Source organism: Podarcis raffonei, chromosome 7, assembly GCF_027172205.1.
Source record: "Podarcis raffonei isolate rPodRaf1 chromosome 7, rPodRaf1.pri, whole genome shotgun sequence".
Taxonomy (NCBI): Eukaryota; Metazoa; Chordata; class Lepidosauria; order Squamata; family Lacertidae; genus Podarcis; species Podarcis raffonei.
In genome coordinates, this window is record NC_070608.1 from 28,545,602 (window position 1) to 28,572,605 (window position 27,004).

The 27,004-nt window shown below is 43.0% G+C and overlaps 1 protein-coding gene across 1 annotated transcript; it reads right to left on the reverse strand.

Moving 5' to 3' along the window:
- Positions 1-5,633: 5,633 nt before the first annotated feature.
- On the reverse strand, positions 5,634-24,406 carry LOC128417293 (carbonic anhydrase 2-like). The gene is made up of 7 exons (XM_053395736.1): positions 24,152-24,406; positions 22,634-22,831; positions 12,929-13,047; positions 11,725-11,817; positions 7,457-7,519; positions 6,684-6,839; positions 5,634-5,785 (listed from the first exon to the last, which is right to left on the reverse strand). The coding sequence occupies exons 1-7, from the start codon at positions 24,177-24,179 to the stop codon at positions 5,666-5,668; spliced, it is 777 nt and encodes a 258-aa protein (XP_053251711.1). The 5' UTR covers positions 24,180-24,406; the 3' UTR covers positions 5,634-5,665.
- Positions 24,407-27,004: the final 2,598 nt, after the last annotated feature.

The window sequence follows — 27,004 nt, forward strand, 5'->3', positions numbered from 1 at the left end:
AATGCTCCAAGATAAAGTTTGAGCCAGACGCAGCATTGCCTGCCTGCGCTCAAACCGTGAGTACTATGCAGCCGCTCACGTGGGTAAAAAGAATTTGGCTGCAGCCCAGCAAAATCCATGCTAAGGAAGAGGTTCAGAGAAGTCAGCAGCTTCATATGCTGTCTTCTCTGAACTCCTTCCTTAGTGAGGATTGTGTTGGGACGCAGCCAATTTTTATTTTTACCCACGTGAGCTTCTGCAAAGTATTCACAGCAATAGCTAGATTGTTGACGGGGATAGCTCAGTCTGAACTTATAACACCTATCCTGGCATGTTGGTTTCTTGGCTCAATTCAAAGTCCTGGTTTTGACCCCAGTTCCTCAAGGACCACATCTCCTCACATGAACCAACCTGGTCTCTGTGGTTATCATCTGAGGCCTTCTTTGGGTACCCTTCCTCAGGAGGTTCTGAGGGTGACAACATGGTTGTCCCTGCTTTTGGAATTTTCTCTCAAGACAATACACCAGACAGCATCTTTTTATTCTTCTTCTTTTTTATTAAAGATTTTCTTGTTTTACAGAAGTATGTGTAATGTCTCTTGGTTTTTTTCGATGTAACATTTTTACAAATCAGTTTCATTTGTTGAGAAGTTGGGGGGAGGGGTGGAGATGGGTGGGGGTGGGGTCGGGTGGCGATGTTTCTATTTTGCTTAATATATGTAAGGTTTGGTGTCAGCGTTCTCGTGCTGTTCATTTGTGTTCCTTTGGTGGTGAGAGAGGTTGGGGTTGGCCTAGGGTGTGGCTGTTCATTTGTGGTTGGCTGTGGTGGTCTTTGTTTTCATGTGTGAGTGGGGTGGGTGGGTGTTTTGGATCAGGTTAGCCATATTGATTTGTATGCTGTTGGTGGATTATTGTCATTGTCTTGTTGGGCTGTGTATGTGATAAAGTGGAGCCATACCAGGGTAAAGGCGTCTTCTTCTGTTTGTCCCCATGTCAGTTTCAGTTTATTGATTAATTTTTCTAGTAGGGCTGTTTCCCATACTATTTGATACCATTGGTCCATACTTACTCCTGACAGGTCTCTCCAGTACCAGACAGCATCTTAATCCGTCTTCAGGCACAAGAGAGCTGACTGCTCCTTCCACTTGAATAAGACACTGCAGGAGCAGTGTGTGGAAGCTCCCTTGTGATGAAATAGAAAAAGTAACAACTATCTTGGAACATATCTATCTCCCACCCCACCCTTCATTTCAGTCATTGCATTTCTATCCTGTCTTTTTTCCAATGAGCTCAAGGCAGTGGACCAGGTTCTCACCGCAACCCTGAGAGGCAGGTTAGCCTGAGAGAGACTTAATGGTCCAACATCATTGAGTGAAGTTCATGGCTGAGTGGGGAGTTAAATCTGGGTTTCCACACACCTTAGTCCAAGACTCTGACCCAGGAGTGGAGAACTGGTGGGGGGTTCGAGTAATCCCAGACAACCAATGGTCAGGGATTGTGGAAACTACAGTTTAACAACATTGGTTAGCCACCCCAACTCAAACAACTCCTGTCTCTTTAACTTTCCACGCTTTCTGCACCACTTAACAGGAGCTAGATGCTGTGTTATTTTGTTTACTTATATCCCGCCTTTCCTCCTAGCAGCTTCCCACTCCCTATTTTATCTTCACAACAATCCTGTGAGGTAGGTGTAGCTGAGAGCCAGAGGCTGGCCCAACATTGCCCAATGAGTTTCATTGTTTGGCCCTTGTCTCCCAGGTCCTAGTCCAACACTCTAACCACTGCACAACATCAAAGGAGTCTGGAATGTGTTTTATTACATAAGAGAAGTGAATTTATTCCTCTCCATTGTACACTTCAAAGTATTCAACCCATCCAAAAGCTGCCATGCTGTGATGCTTAATGGAACTGTTGTTCCACACTTTGTTGTGAAATAAAGAAGCACAATTATGGCCTCTCAGTATAAACAAACAAGGAAGGAGAAAATAGTTCAGGAAGGAGAACCCAGCAGTTCTGAACATGTCTCTTTAGGACAAAACTGGCAGGGAAGAATGACCTGTTAATATGTTAAGAATAATTAGAATTCAGTTTGTTTCCTGATGGCACAGGGTTTGTGTGTTGCCTAGTCAAGTTTGTAGGAAGCAACAAGCTCCTAAGTATCTTTTAGAAAAAATCAGTGAGTCAAGGTTGTAAACAAGTAGGACCAGAGGTAATGTGCTCTGGGACAGACCAGATAATATTTTCTTGACCATTATCACAGCCAACCATGCTAATGGAAGGGAAAGGAATAGATGAGTCTGTCTGTTATGCTGGGTTTGCTGAGCACAACTTCCATTTTTCCCTACATACTGGGAATGGCAAGTCAAACGCTAGCAGAGGCCTGGTTTCCAGGGATGCTGATTTGAATTCTATCCAAGGCAGTGTAAGAATTGCATGCACTCCAGTAATCCTAATAATTTTTTAATATTCATTCCTAGGCAATGCCTCTGCCTGTAATCCACTTTTAATAAGCGTGGGCTTTTACAGCAGTAGAAACAAGCTTTGCAACATCCATTGACTGGGTAAGTGTACTGATGCAAATTTAGCCCTGCCTGCTCTGACCTAGTTGTGCATTCCATTCCACATAATCAATGGTTTCCTACTATGGACTAGTCACGTCCCCCATTTTTCATCATAGTGGTTATCCTAGTGCTTAATTACTTACACCCCATGCAATTATTAAACTTTATTAAAAAGGCAGCACGGTATTTGCATCGCCCAACCTTTCCCACAATAAATTAAGTGGGGGTTTTGTCAGCTTGTTGCTACCAAATCTAGATCATTGTGGGGATCATTGATAAATCGTTGAACTGCAGCTCCATCAGCCCCAGTCAGCATGAGCAGTGGTCAGGATTGATGCAGTTCAGAAACATCTGGAGGGCCAATTATCTAGATGCTTAGCTCCTGAAAATATCAACAATTTATCTCTCATTCTGCCAAAATCAACAGAATTGAAGAGTCAACAAGGGCAAAGGTGATCTACATGCAGGAATCACTGCTCACCCTTCTGATTGTAGTCTCATATGCATCAAAGGTAGGGGGAACCTCATGTCCACCTGTGGGTGCATATTTCTGGCCCACCTTGATGTTTGCTGCTCACCAGATTTGAGAGTACCAATCATCTGGGGATGAGGGATGGGGAACTATCTTTAGCTGCTTCCCCTCTCAACAGGATGGATGAAGCTCATAGTGTCAGCCATGTGTTTGGTGGAAGCAGCCAATAATAATAAGGGGCCTAATAGTTTATGCCTTTTGGACTGGTGGCATAAATTTATTATGCCCAGTATTATTAACTGTTTACAGTGGACCCTTCGGATATTTATTCAATTCATTCCAGGGGGTCCGTCTGCAACCCAAAAAATCCATAGGCAGAGGTGCCGCTTCTGCGTGCACACACTGTGCGATTGAGCACTTCTGAGCATGCGCACATGGTGAAACCAGAAGTATACACTTCCAAGTTTGTCGTGTTCGTAAACCGAAGAGCAGTACGTATCTAGAGGGTCCACTGTATTTAGGAAAGTAATGCTTTCACATAATTGCAGCGAACTTTGTACTGCATGCCAGCCTTCCCTGGCCTGGTGGTGCCTTCCTGATATTTTGGACAACAACTCTCAGTAGCCTCAGCCACCACAGCCAGCAAAACAAAGACTCTGTGCCAGCCAGCAAATGGAAGAAGCCCCTCTCTGAGCTCAGAGATAGTGAACACAGACAAATGGAAACCAGTTGCTTTAGGATTTCAGCTGGCTGTGGCATGATCAAGGGGGAAAGGTGTCACTTTGTTAAATGCGGCAAGCGGAATAGAGTGTCTGCACCCAGGTTTGGAGCTCCTTGCCCATTAATGTTAAATGAGAACCATCAGTGTTTGTTTCAAAGGCTTGCTGAAGACCTTTCTGTGTACACAGGCTTTTTCTGATGTATAATTCAATCCATCAGTTATTGTGTATCGCTGTCCAGATGTCAACACCTAAATAAGCTCATTTCTTGTGCAGCACATAAGGCTGTAAAATTCATAAATAACTAAGCACATCAGAGAAAGTTAGTTGAATCAAAGGCAGCTGGGAGGTCAAGAAGGACAAGGCCTTCAGATTTTGCAGTGAGGAGGCAATCAGTTATTTTTGTGAGGGCAGTTTCATTGGCATGTAAGTGATGCAAAACAGATTGTAGGGTGTTGAAAGTTGGAGGGGGCTGCTGATGGTCTGGAGAGCTGATGGAGTAGGCAGCATGCTTCAGAACTCTGGGGGTCAAGAGAGCTGGGGAGATAGTTGTAAAGGAAGATGGGTCAAGGGATGGGTTTGTGAAAAGTGAGAGTGAAATCACTGAATGCAGGGGGAAACTGTGGCAGAGGAGGGATAATGATGGGGAGATATGGTAACCAGGAACTGGAAGGGCATGGGTTCAAGAGGGTACAGGGAAGGATTTGATGAGATGAATGTTAGAGGAGGGCAGAGGGTAGTGATTGGTACCAGTATCTATTCAGCAGCAGAAATACTTACTGACAGTTTGTTTCTGTGAACAAGGCCCTCTTGACCAAGGCTACTCTCTTCAATTATATGCTATTAAGTACTTGTAAATACTACTCATTTTAGTTCAATAGAATGTACCAAAAGTAATAGACATAAACTTTCCGTTGCAACAAAACCAGCAAAGAGTTTTGTAATGCTATCTGAAACTAACAAATGTATTGCAGCTTAAGTTCGATTTAAAGTGCTGCAAGACTCTTGTTGTTTTTCAAAGCCACAATCTTGTAATTTCCTCCTAGATTGAAATTTCAAGAGTTTTTATGTTGCATCCTCTTTTTTCCCATTGCAATAAATGACTGAGAACAGAAACATAAGTATATATATATATATTTCTTTATTTATTAGCGAAGGTATCTAAAATACAATATTAATTCCTTTTTTTAAATTATGACATTATTATTTTTCAGTGGAACAATACTCTGTATTATAGCTATGGTATCAACAATTTTTACACATAATAGTACTTAATTTAGCTCAGTTGACATTTTTGTAATTAAAAAAATAACACTAACATTAAGACATGATTCAGATTTATGGCTAAAAATGTAAAACAATTAAAATATTTACACTTCAAACTTTTTTAAAAAGCTAAGAACTCAATCCTAATTTTGCATTACAATGCCTATGTTGCTACAACGTATTCTCCTAAATCAGATGTAAAATGTTCATATTAGATTGCATTCCTGTGCTTCCATGAAAGATTCAAGTTACTGAGTACGTTTAACCTCATATGTTCCATGAGGTTATATATTTTTTTAATTTAAAAAAATGGCTTATTGTTTTCTGTTGCTTATCATCCTATCCTTTGGCAAGCTGCCAAATGAAGATCTCCTATTACAGCCTCAGCACCAAAAAATAAAAAATCACAGCAATTCTCATCAAGCATCACACCATGATTCCCCATCCCTGCCCTCTTTAGCCTGGCATACACACTGCAAACATGCCGCAAACACAACTACACTTTATGGCCTTCATTATTAGAAACGTCAGAAGATGATAGGCAGCAAGCACTGGGGTTTGGGGGAGAAGAGAGATGTTGCCAGTGCATGTATATGGCAGTAGTTTGATTTGTGCTTAGCGGAAAATAACTCAACCCTCAAGGACACAGCAATGTTTAATGGGCACAGCTTATTGGAATGAGGCTCTAACTTCCCTGGTCTTCAAGGGCTGGCAAGGGCGCCAGTTGTCCACCATGGCACAGTGGGACTCGCCCTCGCAACTGAAGCAAAGGCAGCGGAGCTTGTCCATCTGGAGAAGAGAAAAGGTGTCTTCAGTATTCATGCATTCCGATTAATTTTTATTCATTTATCTGTCATGTTTACATCCCACCTCTTTCTCCAAGGAGCTCAAGTATGTGGTTCTCTCCCTCCATATTTTAATTCCTACAACAACCCTGTGAGGTAGGTTAAGCTGAGAGGCAGTGACTGACCCAAGGTTACCCAGTCAGCTTCATGGCCAACTGGTCATTCAACTCTGGTCTCCCACATCCTAGTCCACACAGGCCTTCAGAGCACCCTATTGGAACTCTCAGAATTTGGGGTGATCTTTACACTCTCAGCTTAACCTACCTCACAGGGTTGTTGTGATGATTAAATGGAAAAGGAAGAGAAACCATGAGAGCCTTGGAGGAAAGGTGGGCTATAAGTGGAATGAATAGGCAAAACATAGTTCTGCCACAGTAGTTCTGTGTCTTAAACCATGCATTACAATACTTCCGCATACACCCAACTACACCCAGAAATATGCTTTTCAAAAGAGACCTTCTTTGCTAAACCTCTATGTGTACGGGATGTATTCAGTTGTAGCAGAGAAATCGGAGGGAGACCTTTCCGATCCCCTATGTGTGATTTATTCACTTCTTCAGATCTAATTCCAAATTCCAGGACAATGAGTGGATTTCATTATGCAGCACTCATCCATATGTGAAGCTCTTTCATGTGCGATGTGGCGAATGTACTTATAAATCAGTGCGAGTTGTGCTGGTTGGAAATATCCCTCATTTCATTTAACTGATTGAGGGTGTTATGTCTATGAACAGACACAAGTGAATGGAAATTGTTTATGCAAATGCATGAATGGCCATGCCATATGAGAGATTAATATGCCTTTTGCACCAAAAAAAGGGGGGGCAGGGGAATTTATTCACCTGTTCCTTGCTGACAGTCACGGGCTCCTTCAGAACAATCCAGGTGACACATTCAAGCAGAGGAGGAGTGGTCAGTGATCCTGGGTAGGTCCAGAAATCACGGGAGGCAGGAAGCAGACCGGTTGGATCAAAGTTTGTGAAGGCAGCCTGTTTGCCCTAGAACAGATAAAGCTCTTTGATAAAACAGTCCGATGCAGTAGTGAGTAGATGATGTGTACACACATTTTGCCTTTAATTCCGTAGCATGCAAAGGAGAGCTGTGTATTTCTTTCCACAAGTGTATAACTATGATGGAGCTGGGGGGGGCTGGGGGGGCGGGGTTGGAGATGCAGAGGGGTCTGGCAGTGCTTCAGACAAGGTGGTGTTGCATTCAAAAGCTGCACGCTAAAAAGTGGTGCAATCTAAGTGAGGGTAAACCTGCTCTCCTTAGAGCAATTGGTGATAATATGGGACTGTGCAAAGCAACTGAGCAAGGGGAGGAGGATGCATTTTCCTTTTCAGCCCCCTGCCCCCCCCCACTGCACTAAATGAGCAGAATCTTTCAAAACGCTGAAGAAACCAAAGTGCATTTGAAAGCAGCATTTTTTTGCTGTTTGAAGGCAGGTCTCTTACTGACAAAAGATTATTGAAGAATAATTGCCCAGGTAGAATAGATGGAATGAGAAGCTAAAAGCAATCCCTATGGAATTTCCTTGCAATTTTGTTCTTTGAAAGAAGAATGCAGGAAACTACAGTGCAGTCATTCTTAGCTGCCAAAAAGGCAGAATCATTACCTTGTGTTTAATGGTGTCCAGCGCATCAACAACTTTCTGTATTCCAGGACAGGCACTTCCTACCTGTGATATAAAAAGGTGTAAAGAAAAGGTTATGTGCACGGATGCATATGTATTTATATCATTTACACCTCACAGCTCAGCATACATTTATATTCCCAGCATAAATTTATGTTACTAAGAGAGTAGTAAGAAACAAAAAAGTGCATTTTAATAATATTATAAAATAAAGGATACAAACTAACATAACAAGTTAAAACAAAAAAATTTTTTTCCTTCCAGTAGCACCTTAAAGACCAACTAAGTTAGTTCTTGGTATGAGCTTTCGTGTGCATGCACACTTCTTCAGATACACTTGAAACAGAAGTTGCCAGATCCCTCTATATAGTGAGAAGGTGGGGAGGGGTATTACTCAGAAGGGTGGTGGGAATGGGTGATTGGCAGATAGCTGTGATGAGCCTGTTGACGACTCTTAACGACTGCAATAGGTCTTACAGGAAAAAGCAAGGGGTGAGAAGGTGAAAAATGGCTTTGTCATGTATAATGAGATAAGAATCCAATGTCTTTGTTCAGACCAGGTCTCTCCATGGTTTTAAGTTTGGTAATGAGTTGCAATTCAGCAGCTTCTCTTTCCAGTCTATTTCTGAAATTCCTTTGTAGTAAAACAGCTACTTTGAGATCTTGTATAGAATGTCCTGGGAGATTGAAGTGTTCTCCTACTGGTTTCTCTGTCTTGTGATTCTTGATGTCCGATTTATGTCCGTTTATTCTTTGGCGTAAGGTTTGGCCTGTTTGTCCAATATAGAGAGCTGAAGGACACTGTTGGCATTTGATGGCATATACAATGTTAGACGATGAGCAATTAAATAGTCCCGATACAATCTTTAAATAATCTTCCCAACAATACTATACTAGCTACTATGGATGTGGAATCTCTGTATACCAACATCCCACACAACGATGGTTTACAAGCTGTAAGGAACACCATTTCAGATAAAACCACAGCAGACTTTGCCACCAAACTCTGCCAATTTGTCCTTACCCACAACAACTTCAAATTCGGTGATGACCTGTTCCTTCAGATCAGCGGCACAGCAATGGGCACCCACATGGCCCCACAGTATGCCAACATCTTCATGGCAGATTTAGAACAACGTTTCCTAAACTCCTACCCACTCAAACCTCTCTTGTACCTGCGATACATTGACGATATTTTTATCATCTGGACACATGGTCAACAGACCCTAGACACCTTCCACCAGAAATTCAATGATTTTCACCCCACAATCAACCTAACAATGAATCAATCTATGCAAGAAATACATTTTCTGGACACTACTATAAAAATACAGGATGGGCGCATAGACACCACCTTATACCGTAAACCAACTGACCGACAAACATATCTACATGCCTCTAGCTACCATCCCAAACATACCAAACAGTCCATTGTATATAGCCAGGCACTACGTTACAGCCGTATCTGTTCCAATTCTACAGACAGAGACTCTCACCTAAGAGATCTACAGCAAACCTTTTTAGAACTAAAATACCCAGCAGATGAAGTTAGACAACAGATCAACAGAGCCAGACAGATACCCAGAGAGAACTTGCTGCAAGACAGACCCAAAAAAGAAAATAACAGAACACCTCTAGTCATCACATACAGCTCCCAAGTTAAAACAGTACAACGCATCATCAGAGATCTACAACCTCTCCTGGACAATGATAGTTCTCTTTCTCAAGCTCTGGGAGGAAGACCTTTCATTGCCTACAGACAGCCACCCAATCTTAAACAACTCCTAACCCACAATAATACTACAACCAGACGTAACACGGACACTGGCACCAGAGCCTGCAATAAACCCAGATGCCAACTTTGCTGCCACATACACCCGGACTACACCATTACTGGCCCCAACAACATCACACATACCATCTCGGGACTATTTAATTGCTCATCGTCTAACATTGTATATGCCATCAAATGCCAACAGTGTCCTTCAGCTCTCTATATTGGACAAACAGGCCAAACCTTACGCCAAAGAATAAACGGACATAAATCGGACATCAAGAATCACAAGACAGAGAAACCAGTAGGAGAACACTTCAATCTCCCAGGACATTCTATACAAGATCTCAAAGTAGCTGTTTTACTACAAAGGAATTTCAGAAATAGACTGGAAAGAGAAGCTGCTGAATTGCAACTCATTACCAAACTTAAAACCATGGAGAGACCTGGTCTGAACAAAGACATTGGATTCTTATCTCATTATACATGACAAAGCCATTTTTCACCTTCTCACCCCTTGCTTTTTCCTGTAAGACCTATTGCAGTCGTTAAGAGTCGTCAACAGGCTCATCACAGCTATCTGCCAATCACCCATTCCCACCACCCTTCTGAGTAATACCCCTCCCCACCTTCTCACTATATAGAGGGATCTGGCAACTTCTGTTTCAAGTGTATCTGAAGAAGTGTGCATGCACACGAAAGCTCATACCAAGAACTAACTTAGTTGGTCTTTAAGGTGCTACTGGAAGGAAAAAAAAATTTTTGTTTTGACTATGGCAGACCAACACGGCTACCTTTCTATAACAAGTTAAAACATCAACAATTCATCTAAACAGTAAAATCAAATTGCTCTAAATTAAAAATGCTTACATTCCCATTTCTTAAAAGCCTGGGGAAACAGAAATATATATTTTTGAAGGGAACCTAAAAGATAATAAGGTTGTCTCTCTGGGGAGGGAATTCCAAGAGCAAGGATCTACCACAGAGAAGGCTCTCTTACATTTACTGATTGAATTTTAAACAAACACAGTGCTCCAAACAAGGTCATCTTGCATTCAAAAGTTACATATTAATGAGAGAGTTAATCCCGATTATCCTGTCATCTTTCAGAGTAAAAATTTAACTGTCTTTCACTATCTTCATTTGGTAAGGGAACTAATCAGTTAGCATTGTTTTAAAAGTTGAGTATTTTACAACCTAATGCCTTAAGTATATATCCACATGAAGGAAAATCTAATTTATTTCTCTGGATTTTTGCTCCAAGCTAGAGCGCCTTGGTTCACTGTTTCATATACAGACACCTAATGTGTGCACCATCTGGCTGGGTTTCTCCAGCCACTCTGGGCGGCTCCCAACAGAATACTGAAACAGGATAAAACATCAAACATTAAAAACTTCCCTAAACAGGGCTGCCTTCACATATCTTCTAAAAGTCAGATAGTTGTTTATTTCCTTGACATCTAATGGGAGGTCATTCCACAAGATGGGCGCCACCACCAAGTAGGCCCTCTGCCTGGTTCCCTGTAGCTTCACTTCTCGCAGTGAGGGAACCACCAGAAGGAAACACCAAGCACATGTACGCCCTATAGAACTGATTCAGTGTGAGTACGTGTGTGCATTTTATAACCAGGTATGTGCTATGAAATGTGTAAGAACAGAGCCAGGTCAAGACATTTTGTTCCCTGAAGCAAAGGCAAAATAGCACCAAGCATTGGGTCAACTAGAGTGAAAGTTCAACACTTGCATCCTCTGCTATACCAGAGGACAGCAGACTAGCTTAGAGGGTGAGGGATGATTGGCTGTCACAAATAGCTCTGCCTTCTAACACCTGACAGCCACTTGCTCACTGGTCCACTTGGCACCCACTTCCTGCCCACTCAAACAAACACCGCAGTGAAGTGGCTGTGGCTTGTCACATGAGTGGAGCAGTGCACCCCAGCACTTCACTCTGCCTAATGTTAAAGCTGAGTCTGTGTAGGAAACTGCCCTGTATGCTTAATATTTGGGCCCCAATCATTTTAGCTTTTTAAGGCTTATCAGTACAAACTGAAGCTGCTTGACATTTACGCAGCATGTGGTTTGGCTCACTTGCATGAGTCACCTGGACGTATTTGCTCTGCAAGCAACTTTCTGCACTATAACTTATCTTGGGGCTTGCTATGGGTGGGTTGGGTTGACTGATTTGTAATGTTTGCTAGCAGATAATGGTTCTGTGTCATAGAAGGAGGTTGGTTTTATGTGGCTTTTTGGACCCTTCCACTTCTAAAATACTGCGATTTTATTATTATTACTATTATTTAAAAAACACTTGATCAGTTCTCACAGGACTAAAATAAAGGGAACACAGTATCACAAAGCCACCTTGAATGCCTGTGAAGAGAAAATTCAGCTTCTGCTGGAGGCGTAAATCACATTGTACAAAATGTTCTCTTGCAAAGCCAACAATGATAGCAAAAGAGGACATAATGGTACTAACCTTCAAAAACACGCCCACAACAGCCAGACCATCGGGATGTTTCACAGCTTCACCAGAGCTACCATACTTTGTGTTCCAATGAACCAAATGAAGCTGGAGCCAAAGAAAAATGCAGAAATAAAGTGACCTATCAGAAAGGCCTTCTCTCAAACTGAAGAACCAAGATAATTCCTATACTAAACATTAACACGTCCTTTTATGGCCGAGACAAAAAGCTCCTGAAAACTTGTTCAGCCATTGATTTGCGCTTTTCATTCACTGAGAAAGGCAAACATAGATATCAGAGCTGTGCTCTCATGCTGGCATTTTACACCCACTCAAACAATTTCCTAAATGCAAACATTCTGCCATATCCTGATGCATATATTCTGAAAAATCCCTGTGGCCTTTACCAGGAGCCCTGCTTGATTGAGATCTATTATATACTTCTTTTAAGTCAGTAGGTAATTCAGTAGCTTGAGTCCAAGCAGTGAGGAAAGGCAAGCAATGGTAAGCTTCTCTACAGGTGGAGTGCCATAATACCACTACTGACAACCAGGGTGGTGTAGGGTTTAGATTGCTGGAATAAAACCGGGGAGATGGGGATTCAAATTCCCATTTGGCCATGAAGCTCAAAGGAGAGGACTTGGGCCTGTCACTGTCTATCTTACAAGGTTTTTGTGAGGATAAAATGGTGGAGTCAGGGAATATGTCTTCTGCCTTTTAGCTTCTTGGAAGAAGGCCTGGATTAAAAACATCTCATGAAAGGACTGGAGCCACCATGTAAAGAACTTGCTCCTTGCCCCAGGTGACCTTCATATGCTTCATATCAAAATGGCTGGGAGTTCACATACTCAATAAATTTGATGTTTAAATAACCCCACCTGCCATCAAATTTTAGAAGCTTTTCTTTGATCAGAAGATGCCACTATGTCTATCCTTGAGACCTGCTTTTATCAACAGTTTCAGGATCTTTTCGAATACCTGACATAAAGATACCCAGAAGGGGGGATCCTTCCATATCAAGTGATCCAACTTTTGTACCTCATGTCATCCAATTTTATTAATATTTTGTACACCTGTTGAATGATCGAAACTAAGTGTAAATATAAAATTTCATTTTTAAAAATAATCTAATCCCGCTTGTGAGTTATGAGGGTTTGAAATTTCACTTGATATGGAATGACCCAAGGAAGCCCTGAGAAGAGGAAGAACAGGGCCTTACCTCAGCGTCATATTTCACCCCATCCACAGTGTGTTCAGAGCCTTGGCCTTCACAGGAACCCCAATGAATGTGGAACTGAAGCAGCTTGTAAGTTCCCTCAACTGGACCACCTTTCAGCACTGCAAGTGAAAAGAAAGAAATAGCTATATTTACAACATTTTATTAATTTATTGACTTAAAATACCTTGCCATTTCAAGGTAGCTTACATAACAGAAATAAAAACTACAACATCATTAAAAAATATATGTATAAAAACACAATATGACTTCTACAGATCACCCCTGAGGTGAATAATAAGGATAAAAAATGCACCCAGCTCATAATATAAAACTTGATTTCCACAATTAAAAAGAAAGCAGTCAAGCCAAGGAAGGTGGAATTCAGTATAAAAAGGGGGGGGGTTACATGAGAAATATTAAAGGCACAATAACAAAACATTAGACTTGGAAAGGCAAACATGAAGATTGGATAGAAGGCAGATAATGTATGTGTGAATTCACTGAGCTTCCTGCAAGTAGTGCAGTTAAGCCATTATAGACTATGGACTGAGAGATCTCTAGGGTCTCTCCCCTTCCCCATCATTTTAGATCAGCGCTGGGGGAAACTTTGGCCATCCCAGTGTTATCGGACTCCGATATCCATCAGCCCCAGCCAGCATGGCCGGCAGCTAGGGAATATAGAAACTGGAATCGAACAAGATCTGGAGGATTACAGGTTCCCCACCCCTGCTTTTTGATGGGAAGTCAGTTCTGCTGCTTTTGGGGATGCGTCCTCCTGCTCAGTGATGCTCTGGACCTGCCACTGGTAAGAAGAATCAGTGGAAACAGAAGGCCTCCCTCCCTGCTTGCACTGAGCTCATACAAATTCTGGATAGAGACAGAGAGAGGTGCTTTAAATGTGCTTTTTTCAATAATAAAAAACAAAGCTTTCCCAGCATGAGCACACATAGTTTTAACTCTGCAGAGGTTATCAGCCATATTTTGCCTTTTTGTTTGGTAAAATTAAACTAAGCTAGATGGGTCAATTGTCTGACTTACAGTAAGACACCTTTTAAAGTTCCTATACAGGGCTATAGTATAAAATGCACGCACAGTTCATTATGTATGGGTTGAACCGCCTCCCCCACCAGACAAATAATCCCATGCCTGAATGTACTGTACTACTGCTGACATGAGACAAACGAATAAGGATTTTAAAGGATTAGGCCATGTTGTCCCCAACTAACCCACAAGCCATTATTGACGAGTTCAATTGGGGCAAAGTTCTAATCACTATCTAGCAGCAGAATGCCGTATTTTGGGAGGCTGCATATTTTTAAAACATTATCTCTCATAACCATGCTTTCTATATTTAGATATATTTTTGACTTGGTTCTGTACAAACTGAGTGGCACATTCTGAATAGCTACACAAATGTCCTGGTTCAGAACACATATATAGAACACATTTAGAGAGTCATGAGAGTACCTTCTTTCACCCTAAAAAACTTTTTAGCAGTGTTGATTTTTTAAAAACCTGATAAATAGCTGTAGGGTGTCCCAGGGTGAAGTCAGCTGGGGTTTTTGATAGCACCAGAAGGTTTAGCAAAAGGAGATAACTTTCAGAAAAGCGCAGCACACCTAACTTTCTTGAAATCGCCCTTATTTGCACATACTTGGTGTTGATTGTTTGTCAGCGATTAGGACTTGCCCTAAATGAACTTGTCAGGAGAGCTTGAAGCCCTGAAGAAAGTCTACTCCTATTTAAAGACCCATTGCTATTCCTGGGTATCCCAAGTCCTCATATGACACAAGGGACTTAGGGTTACTTCATATGCATTGGTGTTTTGCACTGGTATCACTTCTGGTTAACTTCACACATAAACACACTCACCCCAAACCTGCATGTATGTTGATGAAGCAAAAGGAACCTTTTCGTGCTGAATATATAAACAAGTTTATGACTTCCCAACTCTTTTAAAAAAAAAGTAGCAAAAATGGTACATTTGCTTCATCAAACACAACAAACTATCCAACTTTGTCAAACTGCACAAACTGTAGTAGTCACAGGACGTGGCAGATGTGTCCCACCTATGACCCACATGTAGTTTGCGACACATAAGTGCTATTTTTGGAGTGTGTGAAATAATCCTATTAAGCTGTTAAGAGTTTACACATATATTATTATTTTATTTATTTTATTTAGATAACTCCCTTCATCTGAAGATCTCAGGGTGGTTCACAAAACAATAACCTCCCCTCCCACAAACATATTTGAATGGCTGTATGATATTAATCAGCCAAAGAGCTGGCTGAAGAGGAACATTTTCACCTAGCGCCTACAGATGTATCATGAAGGCACCAGGCAAACCTCCCAGAGAGAGCATTCCACAAATGGGGAGCCACTGCAGAAAAGGTCTGTTCTCATGTTGCCACCATCTGGGCCTCTGGTAGAGGAGGCACACAAGGATGGGCCTCATAGGATAAATGCAGAGTCTGGATTGGTTCATATGGGGAGAGGCAATCTTTGAGTACTATTATTGGGCAAATAGGTACATACATTCACGGACATCTACTTTATTTCTACTTGTATGTGTTGTTCCTAGACATGGTAGGTAAGGGGAAAAGGAAGGAGGACAGAAAGAGGGGGGAAATTAATCTTCTCCTCCAGGTTATATTTGTTGTTGTTGTTTAGTCATTTAGTCGTGTCCGACTCTTTGTGACCCCATGGACCAGAGCACACCAGGCACTCCTGTCTTCCACTGCCTCCTGCAGTTTGGTCAACTCTGAAGCAAATCCCATTGATTTGAGTGGGACTTCTTCCAAATAAATATGCCTAGAATTACATTCTGTGTTGGAAATGTTCTATTATTCAATGTTGCCTTAGTATGAAATCTATTTGTATTTAAATGTTTTTCCAGATGGAAAAGCAGAGCATTATCATTATGCTCAAAACAATTAGAAAATTTAAATAATAAAAAATAGAAAAGCATGAATTATTATTGTTATTATTTTGCTCAATACCATTAAAAATGAAAACAAATACGCAAAAGCTGTCTATTTATTCTAAGGAATACTGAGTCTAAGAAACTGAGGAAAAAAGTCTGGGGGAACTCTTGCTGTTTAAGAGGGCCATTTCTCTTGATGATCCTCGATTCTCAACCACCCATCCCAGCCCCAGTGAGGCAGTTGTCTATAATAGAAGCCACTATTTATGGTATGAAGAGACATTTGAAAAACAGGGTGGAAAATTGTCCTTATAGAAAGGTGGTCTCCCTCTGGTTGACACCCACAGTCTGTATCAAAAAGTTCAGCCAGGGTGAGGCTCAACTGCTGGCAAATTGTGAATGTGTGCATACATTGGATATTTTGGGAGTTGTTTCATAATTTTTTGAGTTATCACTCCAAAACAAAACTTCTGCCATATCAAGGTTTCCAGCTGCCTACTTTAGAGCTAGAAGAGGTGTCTTTCAGTGATAGCATACTTTTTTCTGAATCTTTATATGCTTCGGTTATGAATATTAAGCATAATGATTAAATAATATATACTAAAACTGGACAAATAAAACTGTATCAGAATGAGCAAAAAAACCTTAAAATGTTTTGAAATACAGTATTCATTATACAAGGAGGAATTAATCTGCTTCAATACATACATACATACATACATACATACATACATACATGTTAAATAAATTAATCCATATAAGTATGAGATTAACTGAGCTGTGGGCTAGATAATGATAACCAATCCTGGTTAAGCACAACTGGAACCTCTAGAATCTCACACCGCTCAGAGATTGGGGGTGGCATGTAACATTTTATATTGTGCTAATCCTTGGCTAAACAACAAGCAAGTTTGCCAGTTCACCCATTTGCTCTTAAAATGAATTATGATTCTGTGATCGCAGTACTGCATTACATTATAGACATGTCAATTTCAAAGAGTTTTCAGCTTTTCATGTTTTATTACTCATCCTCCATGAAAGATAATTTATATCTATGAAGCTATGCAATCATAGCTTTCAGTATTTCGCCTGCTTTTAAGAGCACTAACTTTCTACAAAGAACATTCTACAAGAAGGCGTGTCAGGAGGGAAAGATTATTTTCTATTTTGTTTATTATTAAAAACCATATATAAGTTATTTATCATCATGTCATCAACTTTAGCTCGGTTTATGCTGCTACATTAAAACAAATTCACTAGTGATGGATTCTTTGTTTCCAGAAGCTTGCTCAGTCAGAAATTAATTAATTTACTATGGATTTCACCGTTTATTAATCAAAAGGTTCCAAACTGGTTATAAATGCTCTCTTTACATTATTGCTTTCTAACAACCTCTTCCTTTTCTATAACTGCATTATTCAAGTGGTCATCACACTCGGCTGTGGCTTTCTAATAGCGGTGGTCTGGATATTTTCTCACAACAGGCTTTAAAACTCCCAAAACTTTAAATTGCTGATGAAACGCCTTTATTTCTGAGCATCACCAGTTCAGAGACTGATGCCAACTGCAATGTTCTGGTAAACAAATTTTGGGGTGATCTACTTGTTGGAATGGCTCTGGCATGATCCAACAGATGTACAGGACAATCCTGGGCATGTTTACTCAGAATAAGACCCACTTAGATTTACTCCCATGTCAGTGTGCATAGGCCTGTGGAGTAAATGAACATTTTTTGACACGACTGCAGAGGAAGAACGGATTCAGAATTGGATTCAGAGATCTATGAGCAAGCAAGCCACTCATTTTTGCCACTGAACAGATGATCAGCAGCTGGGGGCGGGGGGAGAGAGGAAGCACTTTCCTGCACTTGAAATCCCTCCCAACAGAGAAGTCAAGACTCTGTGAATTCAGCAGAGGGCAAATAGGCTGCTGCAGCAACCCTCAGGCGTCTCTGAACTGAGGGCAGAACTAAGCAAGCCACCCAGACTGCTAGCTGTTGTGAACCACTGCGTGATTTTTTGGATGAAGGGCCAAATACAAATTTAAATATAAAAGATGAAGGGTATTTTTCCCACCCAGGTGTCTCCTGCTTCTGTACACATAGGGGCCTTTTGATAGAACTGTGTGATTAGTTAGTATTTGTTTCAGCAAAATCTGCTTCAGTACCAAATGTGCTGAGCCAAGAGGAAAGCTTGTTCATTCTAATGTCAAGAGGTTAATTCTGCAAACCTTTTCTGCTGCATTTAGTGGTTACTACTGATGTCCATACGGGGCAGGTCCATAAAATAACAGTTAAACAACCCAGTTATGCTAATATGCTTGTGTTTTAAGCTGGTCCCAGCATAATTCTAAAATCCCAATACTGCATTGCAATCAGGCTGTGATTGGGCTGTAGAGCTCACATGTAGATGTGAATCCTATAACTGGCCCATAAAAACAGTCTGAAGTCTGAACATTTTGCAAGGGATTGTTTATGCACTTTCGGAGCATTTACTAGTTTGGCAAAGGTGCAGCCACCAGATACAGGCAAACGAACTGCAGCCATGGGAGTGGGGACAGAGAAAACTGAACAAATGATTACAAAGGGAGCTTAGGTTTGCAGAAAACATGTTTCACAAAAACAGCATACAAATCAAAATCCCAAATGTAATCCCAAGGGGGAAATTGGACCCTTTTGTCAAAGTCTTTCAACAAATGTATGTGCTGAATTGATTTTCTGCTGTCCGAGGACTTATGGCATTTCTGAAGCTGTACTGGAGATCATTAAATGTTATGGGTGTGCTATAAATGGCCAACTGCCAAATCCTGCCCATCAAATGTAACAGAACTGAGCAGACGAGTGTATGCAATAAGAACTGCAGCGATAACTAATTTTCTGGAATTCCCTTATTGCACCAACAGAGTCTGGTTGTAAAAGCAGTCCTACACTGCCATTTTCTGTTAGGATCAATAGTGGCTATCATGTACAGAATAGTCACTTTATAACTGACAGAATACATGTTTGGAGGATTCTGTAATAGATAAACATAGAACAGGATGTGCCGTCAGAGAACACATTTTATTAAATGTCAAAATATCATATAGGATTAAACAGCCACAGAATTTCCCTTCCACCAAAGAGGTGCAGCACATGAAATGTTTCAATAAGGAAGTGACTGGATTTTTAAACAGCAGATTTTCAGCTTGGTGGCCAAAATAAAAATACAGCAGGCCATTCAATATGCAGGGTGTGTGCACCTTGCAGCAGTAGGGGGAAACCTATGGCCCTCCAGATGTTGATGTACTCCAACTTTCATCTGTCCAAGCCAGCATGGCCAATTGTCAATGAGGATGTGAGTTGTAATTCAACAGCATGTGTTTTAGCAGTTTGTAAAATGGTGTGTGTGTGTGTGTGTGTGTGTGTGTACAGGTTAATATGTGTAGTTACAAAATAGCTTATGCCTTAAGACTTCCTCTATACCAGTGCTTCCCAAAATTGGGTCTCCCGCTGTTTTGGAACTACAATCCCCATCATCCCTGAATGCTGGTCCTGCAAGCTACAGATGATGGGAGTTGTAGTCCAAAAACAGCTGGAGACCCAAGTTTGGGAAACACTGCTCTATTCTATAAAAATGTACATAGGCATAACAGCATTGACAAGAACATGGACATGACTGGACTTCAATTTTACTTTATTTTTTTCTACTGAGGGTTATATCAAATGTCAGCGCTACCCAAAGAAGACCCACTGAAATCAATAGCCATGACTTAGACTGCTTGAAATTAATGGCCGTATTTGGAGTAGGACTTAGTTGGCTACAACTCTAAGCTTTTAATGGGAAGTCAGTGAAATTTGCAGTGCCGGAAATCTGTAAACAGATAGCTTGGGAAATCCAGTCTGGATGGTTGTATTTTTGTGTGTCACATAAACAGGACGGCTAATTAATTTCACAACAGATTATTAACTTGTTAAACTGCTTTATACTGAGTCAGGTCTTTAACCCAGTTTCATCTTCTCTGACTGGCAGAGGCTCTTGCGAGGTTACAGGCAGAGGTCTTTCCCAGTCCTGCCACCTGACTTTGAACTGGATATGGCAGGGATTGGGTTTGAGACCATGAAATACACAAGGATTCCCTTCTGAGCTTTAGACTCAATTTAGATAATCAATACAATTGTGTGTGCATGCAGGTTCATTTGGTTATGCATTGTGCCTTTGGAAAACCTGAGGAAAACCTGAGGCACCTGCTGCTAAATCTACATAGCTGTGGCGGCTCCCCCCCCCCCCACCTGCCACCCGTATACTTGCAGTCCACAGATAAGCTGCTTTGAGCATTTCAACTCTAGCCCTGTCCTCCTCCCACTTCTCCCTCCCACTCTCTGCAAGCTGTAGCTGCCTGAGACTGGCTTGCTGGCTGCTGCAGAATCAAAATGATCAATGTCTGTGCCGTATTTTCTGGCTAAGCCACTCTTCCAGTGGATCTGAAAACATCCACACATCCCTTCAATTTGCAGCTTCTTAGGGACTTTATAAAAACACATGCTACAGAAAAGCCTTTCATCATGCTAGATGTATGAAGCCTGGAATTTGGAGGTGTTGTGTGTCCTCACAGCCCCCACTGCCTTGCTCCAGCTTGAAAGGGACTCTAAACCCCAATGAATAATACAAACTCCTAAGCAATGAATAATACAAACTCCTAGCAAAGAATTCTGAAATGTGGAACAACGGGGGGGGGGGGGAGGTGGGCAGTGGCATCACCACTGTCACAATGAGTTGCCAACTCTGCCTACTAGCAAAGAGATCTGGTAAGAATTTTGAACATCTTAGTATCTCTTTTCTTTAAGGAACAACTTTAATATGCACTCTACTGTTAAGTGGGGAAAAGGTGTCTCTTTCCATTAAACTTTAACAGTTAAAGTTTAGAAACCAATGCCGTTTTGAATATTGCAACTGTATGGAGCACAGATCTCAATTCCTTGCCCTCATTATTTTATCACCCAGCCCCATATGCCCATCGTACCCTTTTATTTTATTTTTCTCTCTCTCACTGTGCAAAATAATTGAAACCAAAGATGTAACATTCTAGAGGACCCTAGATTATCAACCAGAGCAATATATGGAATTTGCACAATTGCAGAATTTGGCTTATAGGATTTTGGAGAATACGCCTCTTTCTGTGTGCAAAACTAGTGTGCACAGACAGATAACTGGATGAGTCAAAAAGATTGAAAGCATGAAGCATGCAAAAATTCAATTTAATACTTAGTAGGTCTCTATTTTTAAATGTTTTTCATTTACTTTTATAGTGGACTTCACTGAGAGTAAGGTGCTGGGTGCCTTTAACTTCTTTTGGCTACAACTGCTGTCTGTTGCGGGAAACTGGATACCAAGGAAGTGGTGTGTGACAGAACTAAAAAGCTATTGGAAAGATATTCTGCATTTCGTTTGACATTTACTTCGGCTCTTTCTCCCCCCTTTAGTAAATACTGATAGTAAAATGGGGCATTGCAGATTTAAGTACATGCGCTGGCTCTAGTCCACCAGCCATTTTACCCCCAGAGTTGTCCTATTAAAAATCAAAGGAAGTAGGCCTTGGATTGCAGCCTGTGACATGGTTGCTTGCAATACTGTTTGGAAAGCTCACAAGTCAAAGCTGCTCTGGGCTCTTTGAATTTGTCCCCTCAATGACACTGCCAACGTGGGAAAAAAATAGGACACTTGCTCAAGCAAGTTAAAGGAGCCAGTGCCTAGTGAAACAAGCAGCTTCTGTCTTTACAGCAGTACCATTTCCTACATTTAAAAGCTCATTCACAGTCACTGTAGGCAGGTGAAAATTGCTGCACAGGCAGCTGATGGAGAAATTACTAAAAACCAAGCATGCATACTCTTACTCATAAGTTTGGAACATCAGGATTGTCCATATGATCACGGAATTATCTTTAGAATAGGGACTTACAAAATGAGTTTTTTCTGTGTGCTTTCTAATTTGGCGTGACTCTGCACAGAGGATAGTGCTGAAAAGGATGACTAACTAGCCCCCAGTGAACTGTGTGGGGATGTGGGAAGAATGTACTGCAGCTTCTATTGAAAAAAATGCTAAAATGAGAGGGAAATCCTTTTAGGAGGTAATTTGCAGTCAGCTCCCCTAGGACAGCTCTAGCATACCACCACCCAGCCCTGAATATCAGATACCCCTTGTCTTAAAGAACTGCCTGTTATTCCAATTCAAAAGATTTGTACCTAGAAAATATTTTGCACATCAGCACTACACAGGACGGGTGCTGCTGCATTGCAAAGGTCCTTTATGTATTAATGTTGTTTGAAACAGAGGTGAGCATACACCAATCTAAATTGTTATCAGAACACGCACGCCTGCCCTGAAATTGTGTCTGTCAAATTAACTCCTATTTACCTAGCAAGGAAGAAAAACGGGACTGATAAAAAGGAAGCAGATGCATGCTAAATACTCCATAGCTGCTAAAAGGGAGAAGAGATATTCCTCTTGCTGAATTATGTGAGGTTTTGTTCTGATGTTTTAGGCTACAATACCACACAGGCTTACTAGGGAGTAAAGCCTCACTGAACACAGCTACACTTTCTTTTGAGTACACATGTATAGGATTGCACTGTTAAGACTCATTTGGGAAACTAACTTGCATCACAAAGGTAGCAAAACACCCCGTTATGCAAAGTTAACATCAACTAACTTTGATAACATGGGTCCTTTCCATTCCTTTGCTTCCTTGCCTCTCCAGCAAAGGCTCAAGTCTAAAAAGCCCCCCAAAGTGACCAAGTACTAACCGCATTTGTCACCAGAGTCATCAAACTCCACGTTGAAGGAATGCCCATTGTTCACTATGTTTTTGGCTGCAGATGGGTCATAACTGATATTCAGGGACTTCAAGGAGGCATCATACTTGGCAGACTTCGGCTGGATGTTGATTGGGGACTGCCGCTCTCCATTGGCAATGGGGAAGTTCTCATGCCAGTGAGCAGGTCCTAGAAAGAGAGAGAAGCACAAGAGTAAAACACCCGCAGACTACAGAGCCATGGCTGATTTTTTTTTTAAAAGGAGCAAAACTCAATGGAGGCTTTAATGCCTTAAGTGCAGCTGGGAGGCTTTAACATTTGCCTCATTAATATTGAATGCAGGAATGAAATGATCTCTTGGCCAGCTGGAATTGGAAGCCTTAGCTACCTGGCAGAGACAGATCATGCTGTGGAGCAATTGGTGGGATGAGGGAGGTTTTGTAAGCCTGGATCTAAGCTTGCCTGGATCTAGGAATTGGTGTGTGGGAGGGAGGGAATAACTGGCAGAGAGGGATCTGAAAGGAATGCAGCAACCTCTTTGTATTTCCAAGTTGAAGAAAATGAGTTTGTGGCTATAGCACCTGGCGATCACACTGCTCCGTGGGCATGACAAGCAGCACCTCTGCAGCTCTGCAAAGCAATGAACTGGACTGGCAAAATCCCCACCACACAGTTGCGGCAGGGTCCCATCTCAGACAATCCAATTTCCCAAATGTGGGGAAGAATGGAAGGTGGGAGATGGGGGACCTATGCCAACCACTCAAACTTACCACCTTTCCTAATTCATGAGGAGCCAAATTCCTATGTCACACTTGTGAAATTGCCCCCCAATAATCAGGTGGGGATTGGAATGAAGCGAAAGGGGTTTCTGTCCCTCTTGCATGTTGCAAAAAGCATATGTGCGCAGGAAGTTTCAGGCAGGCTCCCTGCGCGGAAGCTGGGAGAGTGGACCTTAGGCGCACTACACGGGGCTGACAGTCCCAGGGAGAGCCAGGTGGCCGTGGGAGTGCAGGTCAGAAGAGTCTGCCTAGAGCTCCCCATCACTTCCCTCTCAAACACCTGTGGTGGGACCCCTAGAGGTCCTCGCCCTCCCCATTTCCTCTGCCAGAGATGTCCTGCTGCTGGGAACTCTGCTCGGACGAGCCGTCCTTTGATGGGAGCAAAGATCGCACCTCTAACTGCGGATCCATTAATGGATCGCAGCCGCTGAGTTGCGCCCCTTTCTGAGCCGGACTAAGGAGTCTCTCCTTTTCGCCTGGGACACCTGAAAAAACAAAACACAGGCTCTGTCCTGAAAGCCCCTTCCCGGGCTGGAACCGCAGCCCCGCAGAGCCGCCTCAGGTAGCGCCGAGCGGCTGCGGAGTGCGCTCCCCTTCGGGATGTCCGTCCACGGCAGCAGCAGGTGCCGCGCCGGACTCGCCACGAATGCCAGGGGAACAAGCAGGAGCAGCCGCGGGGTCGCCGCGTCAGGTGGGCGAAGGCGACCCTCCTTGATGGCGAGGGACTCACCGTTGTCCTTGCCGTAACCCCAAGACATGGTGATGGTGATGGCTCAGCGGCGCCCGGGTTCCTCCTCCTCGTCTGCTGTGGCTCGTGCTGCTGCTGCCGCCGCTCGCGCGCTGTGTGCCGCCTTGCTCTCGCTTGCCGGTGCTGGCGGTGGCGCTGGGGTTCTTGTCAGGGGCTTTTATAGGCTCCGGCCAACTCCATGCCCCTCGCGGACATCGCTGAGGTGAGCGAGGGAGGAGCACGAGCAGCAGCAAGAGGAGGAGGAGGAGGAGGAGGAGGAGGTTCCCAGCGGAGCGCGCGCTCCGAGAGCCGCCGGGAGGTGGGGAGAGAAGGTGGCCGGCTGCCAGGCAAGCGCCGCGCGCGGTTGCCTCCTCACACGGTCCCGGGAGGAGCCGCCGCCGCCTCTGCCGCTCTGGTCGCCGGGGCTCCTGTTCCGTCACTGTAGCGGCAGGCGCCGCCACCGCGCCGCGTCACACCAAGCCGGAGCCTGGCACAGGCGGGAGCTGCTGGCGCTGCGCAAACCAGGGTCGCCTCAGGCCCGCCGTGGAGGAGTAGCGGGTGGGCGCTCGCGGGGCAAGAGGAAGGCTGTGTGTGGCTTGAGGGTGGCGGGGTGTGTGTGTGTGGCGGGGTCTCGCGCGCGTCCTTCGGACCGCGGCCTTCCGCCTGGCTCTGGGCCGCCGCCGCCGCGGCGACTCCCTGCCACGCAACTCCGCGTCCCACACGCGCTGGAGCTCCATTCTTCGGAGGCGGGAAAAAAAGAGCCCTCGCGGGGCTGACCTTGGGACGCGTTCGCGCGCGCGCGCTGCGGGGAACCAGGCGGACGGAAAAGGAAGGAAAGGGGGCGCGCGGAGGCGGCCTGTTAGGTGAGGATACGCGGCGAGTCCCGAGACGGGGGCGAGGGGGCGTAGGGTCGCCGGGCTGCCCCGGAGGGACCCCGCGGAGAGTCGGCGCCCTGAAGTTGCCTTGGAGGGCGGGGTGAGACAGGGACGCTTTGGGGCATGGCTTCCTTCGCTTGTGCCCTTCAACGACCCTGTTTGTCGGAACTCGCGATCAGGAACCAGTGATTCCGCCCGCTCCCCCCCCCCGGTCGCCTTCCGACGGTCTGCTTGCAGATCAAAAGGGGAGCCTGCACGTTTAGAAGTACAGAAGTGGGAGTCGGTGGCTGAAGCCTCTGGCAAGAGGCGGCCCACCTGATGCACCGATTTCGCCTCGCGTTCGTTTTTAAAAATCAGGTTTTCAAAAATTCATTGGAAGAGCGAGACTCTTTTTTTAAATTATTAGACTAATTTTTTTTTAAGAGTCTTGTTAGAAGGGGGGAATCGGTGACAGCTTGCCCTCTTCCCGTCCCCCCCCCCCCAAGTGTCATTGCTAGCCCTCCTGAGGATGCCCTACTTCTTAGCTGGAGCATGAGAGAGATGCCAGTACAAAGTAAGAAAGAAACAAAACTTCCAGCGTTATTCACTGACACCCCCCTGGCGACGGCAGTTTGCCTCCTTGAAAGTGGGTAGAGAGTTTGCCAGTAGAATAAATCTCCAGGAACTTCCACTTCTAGTAGACAAAGTTACTGAATCCTGGCAGGGGTTGATGGGAGTTGTAGTCCAAAACATCTGGAGGTCGGGAAGTTGCAAAAAGCTGCTTCATCCCTTCCCAGCCACGTTTTCCATTAGCACAGAAATCTTACTATTTTCATTGTGTGCATTACTATCTTTTTTACTTTTATGTGCAGTTTCGTATGCACATCTGAATTTTTAATGGACTTAAATTAGAATTTATAACAAAAGGATTAAAAAACAAACAAACACATCCCAATTAAATTTGATTGTGAACTTAGGGGCAAACTGTATATAGGACTGCATAAGAAAGCAGTTTTTGTTTATGTTTTTAAAAAACAGCTTTAAAAGGGCAACATATGAAATGCAGCAGGATACACACACATTTGTATAAACTCCAACAACTTCCAGAATCTGCTTTTTTTCCAATTAAAGGCTGCCAGGCCTCCTAGTATGCCTTTGCAGATATCATGTAGTTTGTCCCTTAACAGAGCCACTACCTCATTCCAAATGAATAAACCGTAAAGTGTTCCAGTGCTGTAAAGTTTAGATGAAAAGATTCAAATAAAACTATGGTAGGACAAAAGAATATGGGTGTATGAGTAGCACCTTGCCTTTACCTTTGTACCTCATTGCCGCAAATAATAAAGATAAGTGAGCAACAGGCTCTGCAAACTCTTCACAGGAGGAAATTTACTCTGTGAGAGTAGTATAAATTGTCGCCAAGTTAGTGACTACTTCAAGTTAAGTAAGTCATGGGCTTGTGTATTTTCATGACTCAGTTGATATGTCAGCAATTTTAGAATAGTCTAATGGGCTTCGGAAGAATCTAGCAGTATCCTTTTCCATGTAAGAAATGTGGAAAAGGACATGCAGTTAATAGTCCTTGTTGGTAAAGGGCCCGACAGACTTACATAATAAAACCGAACATTGGCATAACTTCATGGTTTATATCTGCGCTGCAGACTGAAATAAAGGGCCATTAGGCCGTTGTCTCTGAAGAGGAAAGTGTGATTATATAATTTATTTATCCCTCCTAATAGCAAAAACGAGCCAAGTGAGACTTGCTTGGAAGAAAGAGAGGCACTTCTCAGGGCTCTTTGAGGATTATCAGAAAATGCTTCAAAGATTATTACTAATTAACCAAGTCCTTGCGTTCTCTCACACTTCCATGCTTCCATTCAGAATGCAGCAGCGACCTTAGTGCACAACAAGTTAACAAAAATTAAATACCCATATGTGAAAATCTTTGGAGACTGCGTTTCAGGTTCCACCATATTTGAGAGGTCAAGTAACTCTGCTATAC

Bases quoted from the DNA above. Each gene is read 5' to 3' on its own strand.
- LOC128417293 (XM_053395736.1), bottom strand. From the start codon at position 24,179: ATGTCTTGGGGTTACGGCAAGGACAACG. The intron at 13,048-22,633 runs GTTAGTACTTGG...TTTCACTTGCAG, and splicing joins TGACTCTGGTGACAAATGCG to TGCTGAAAGGTGGTCCAGTT. The intron at 5,786-6,683 runs GTGAATAAATTC...TCTCTTCTCCAG, and splicing joins TGACTGTCAGCAAGGAACAG to ATGGACAAGCTCCGCTGCCT.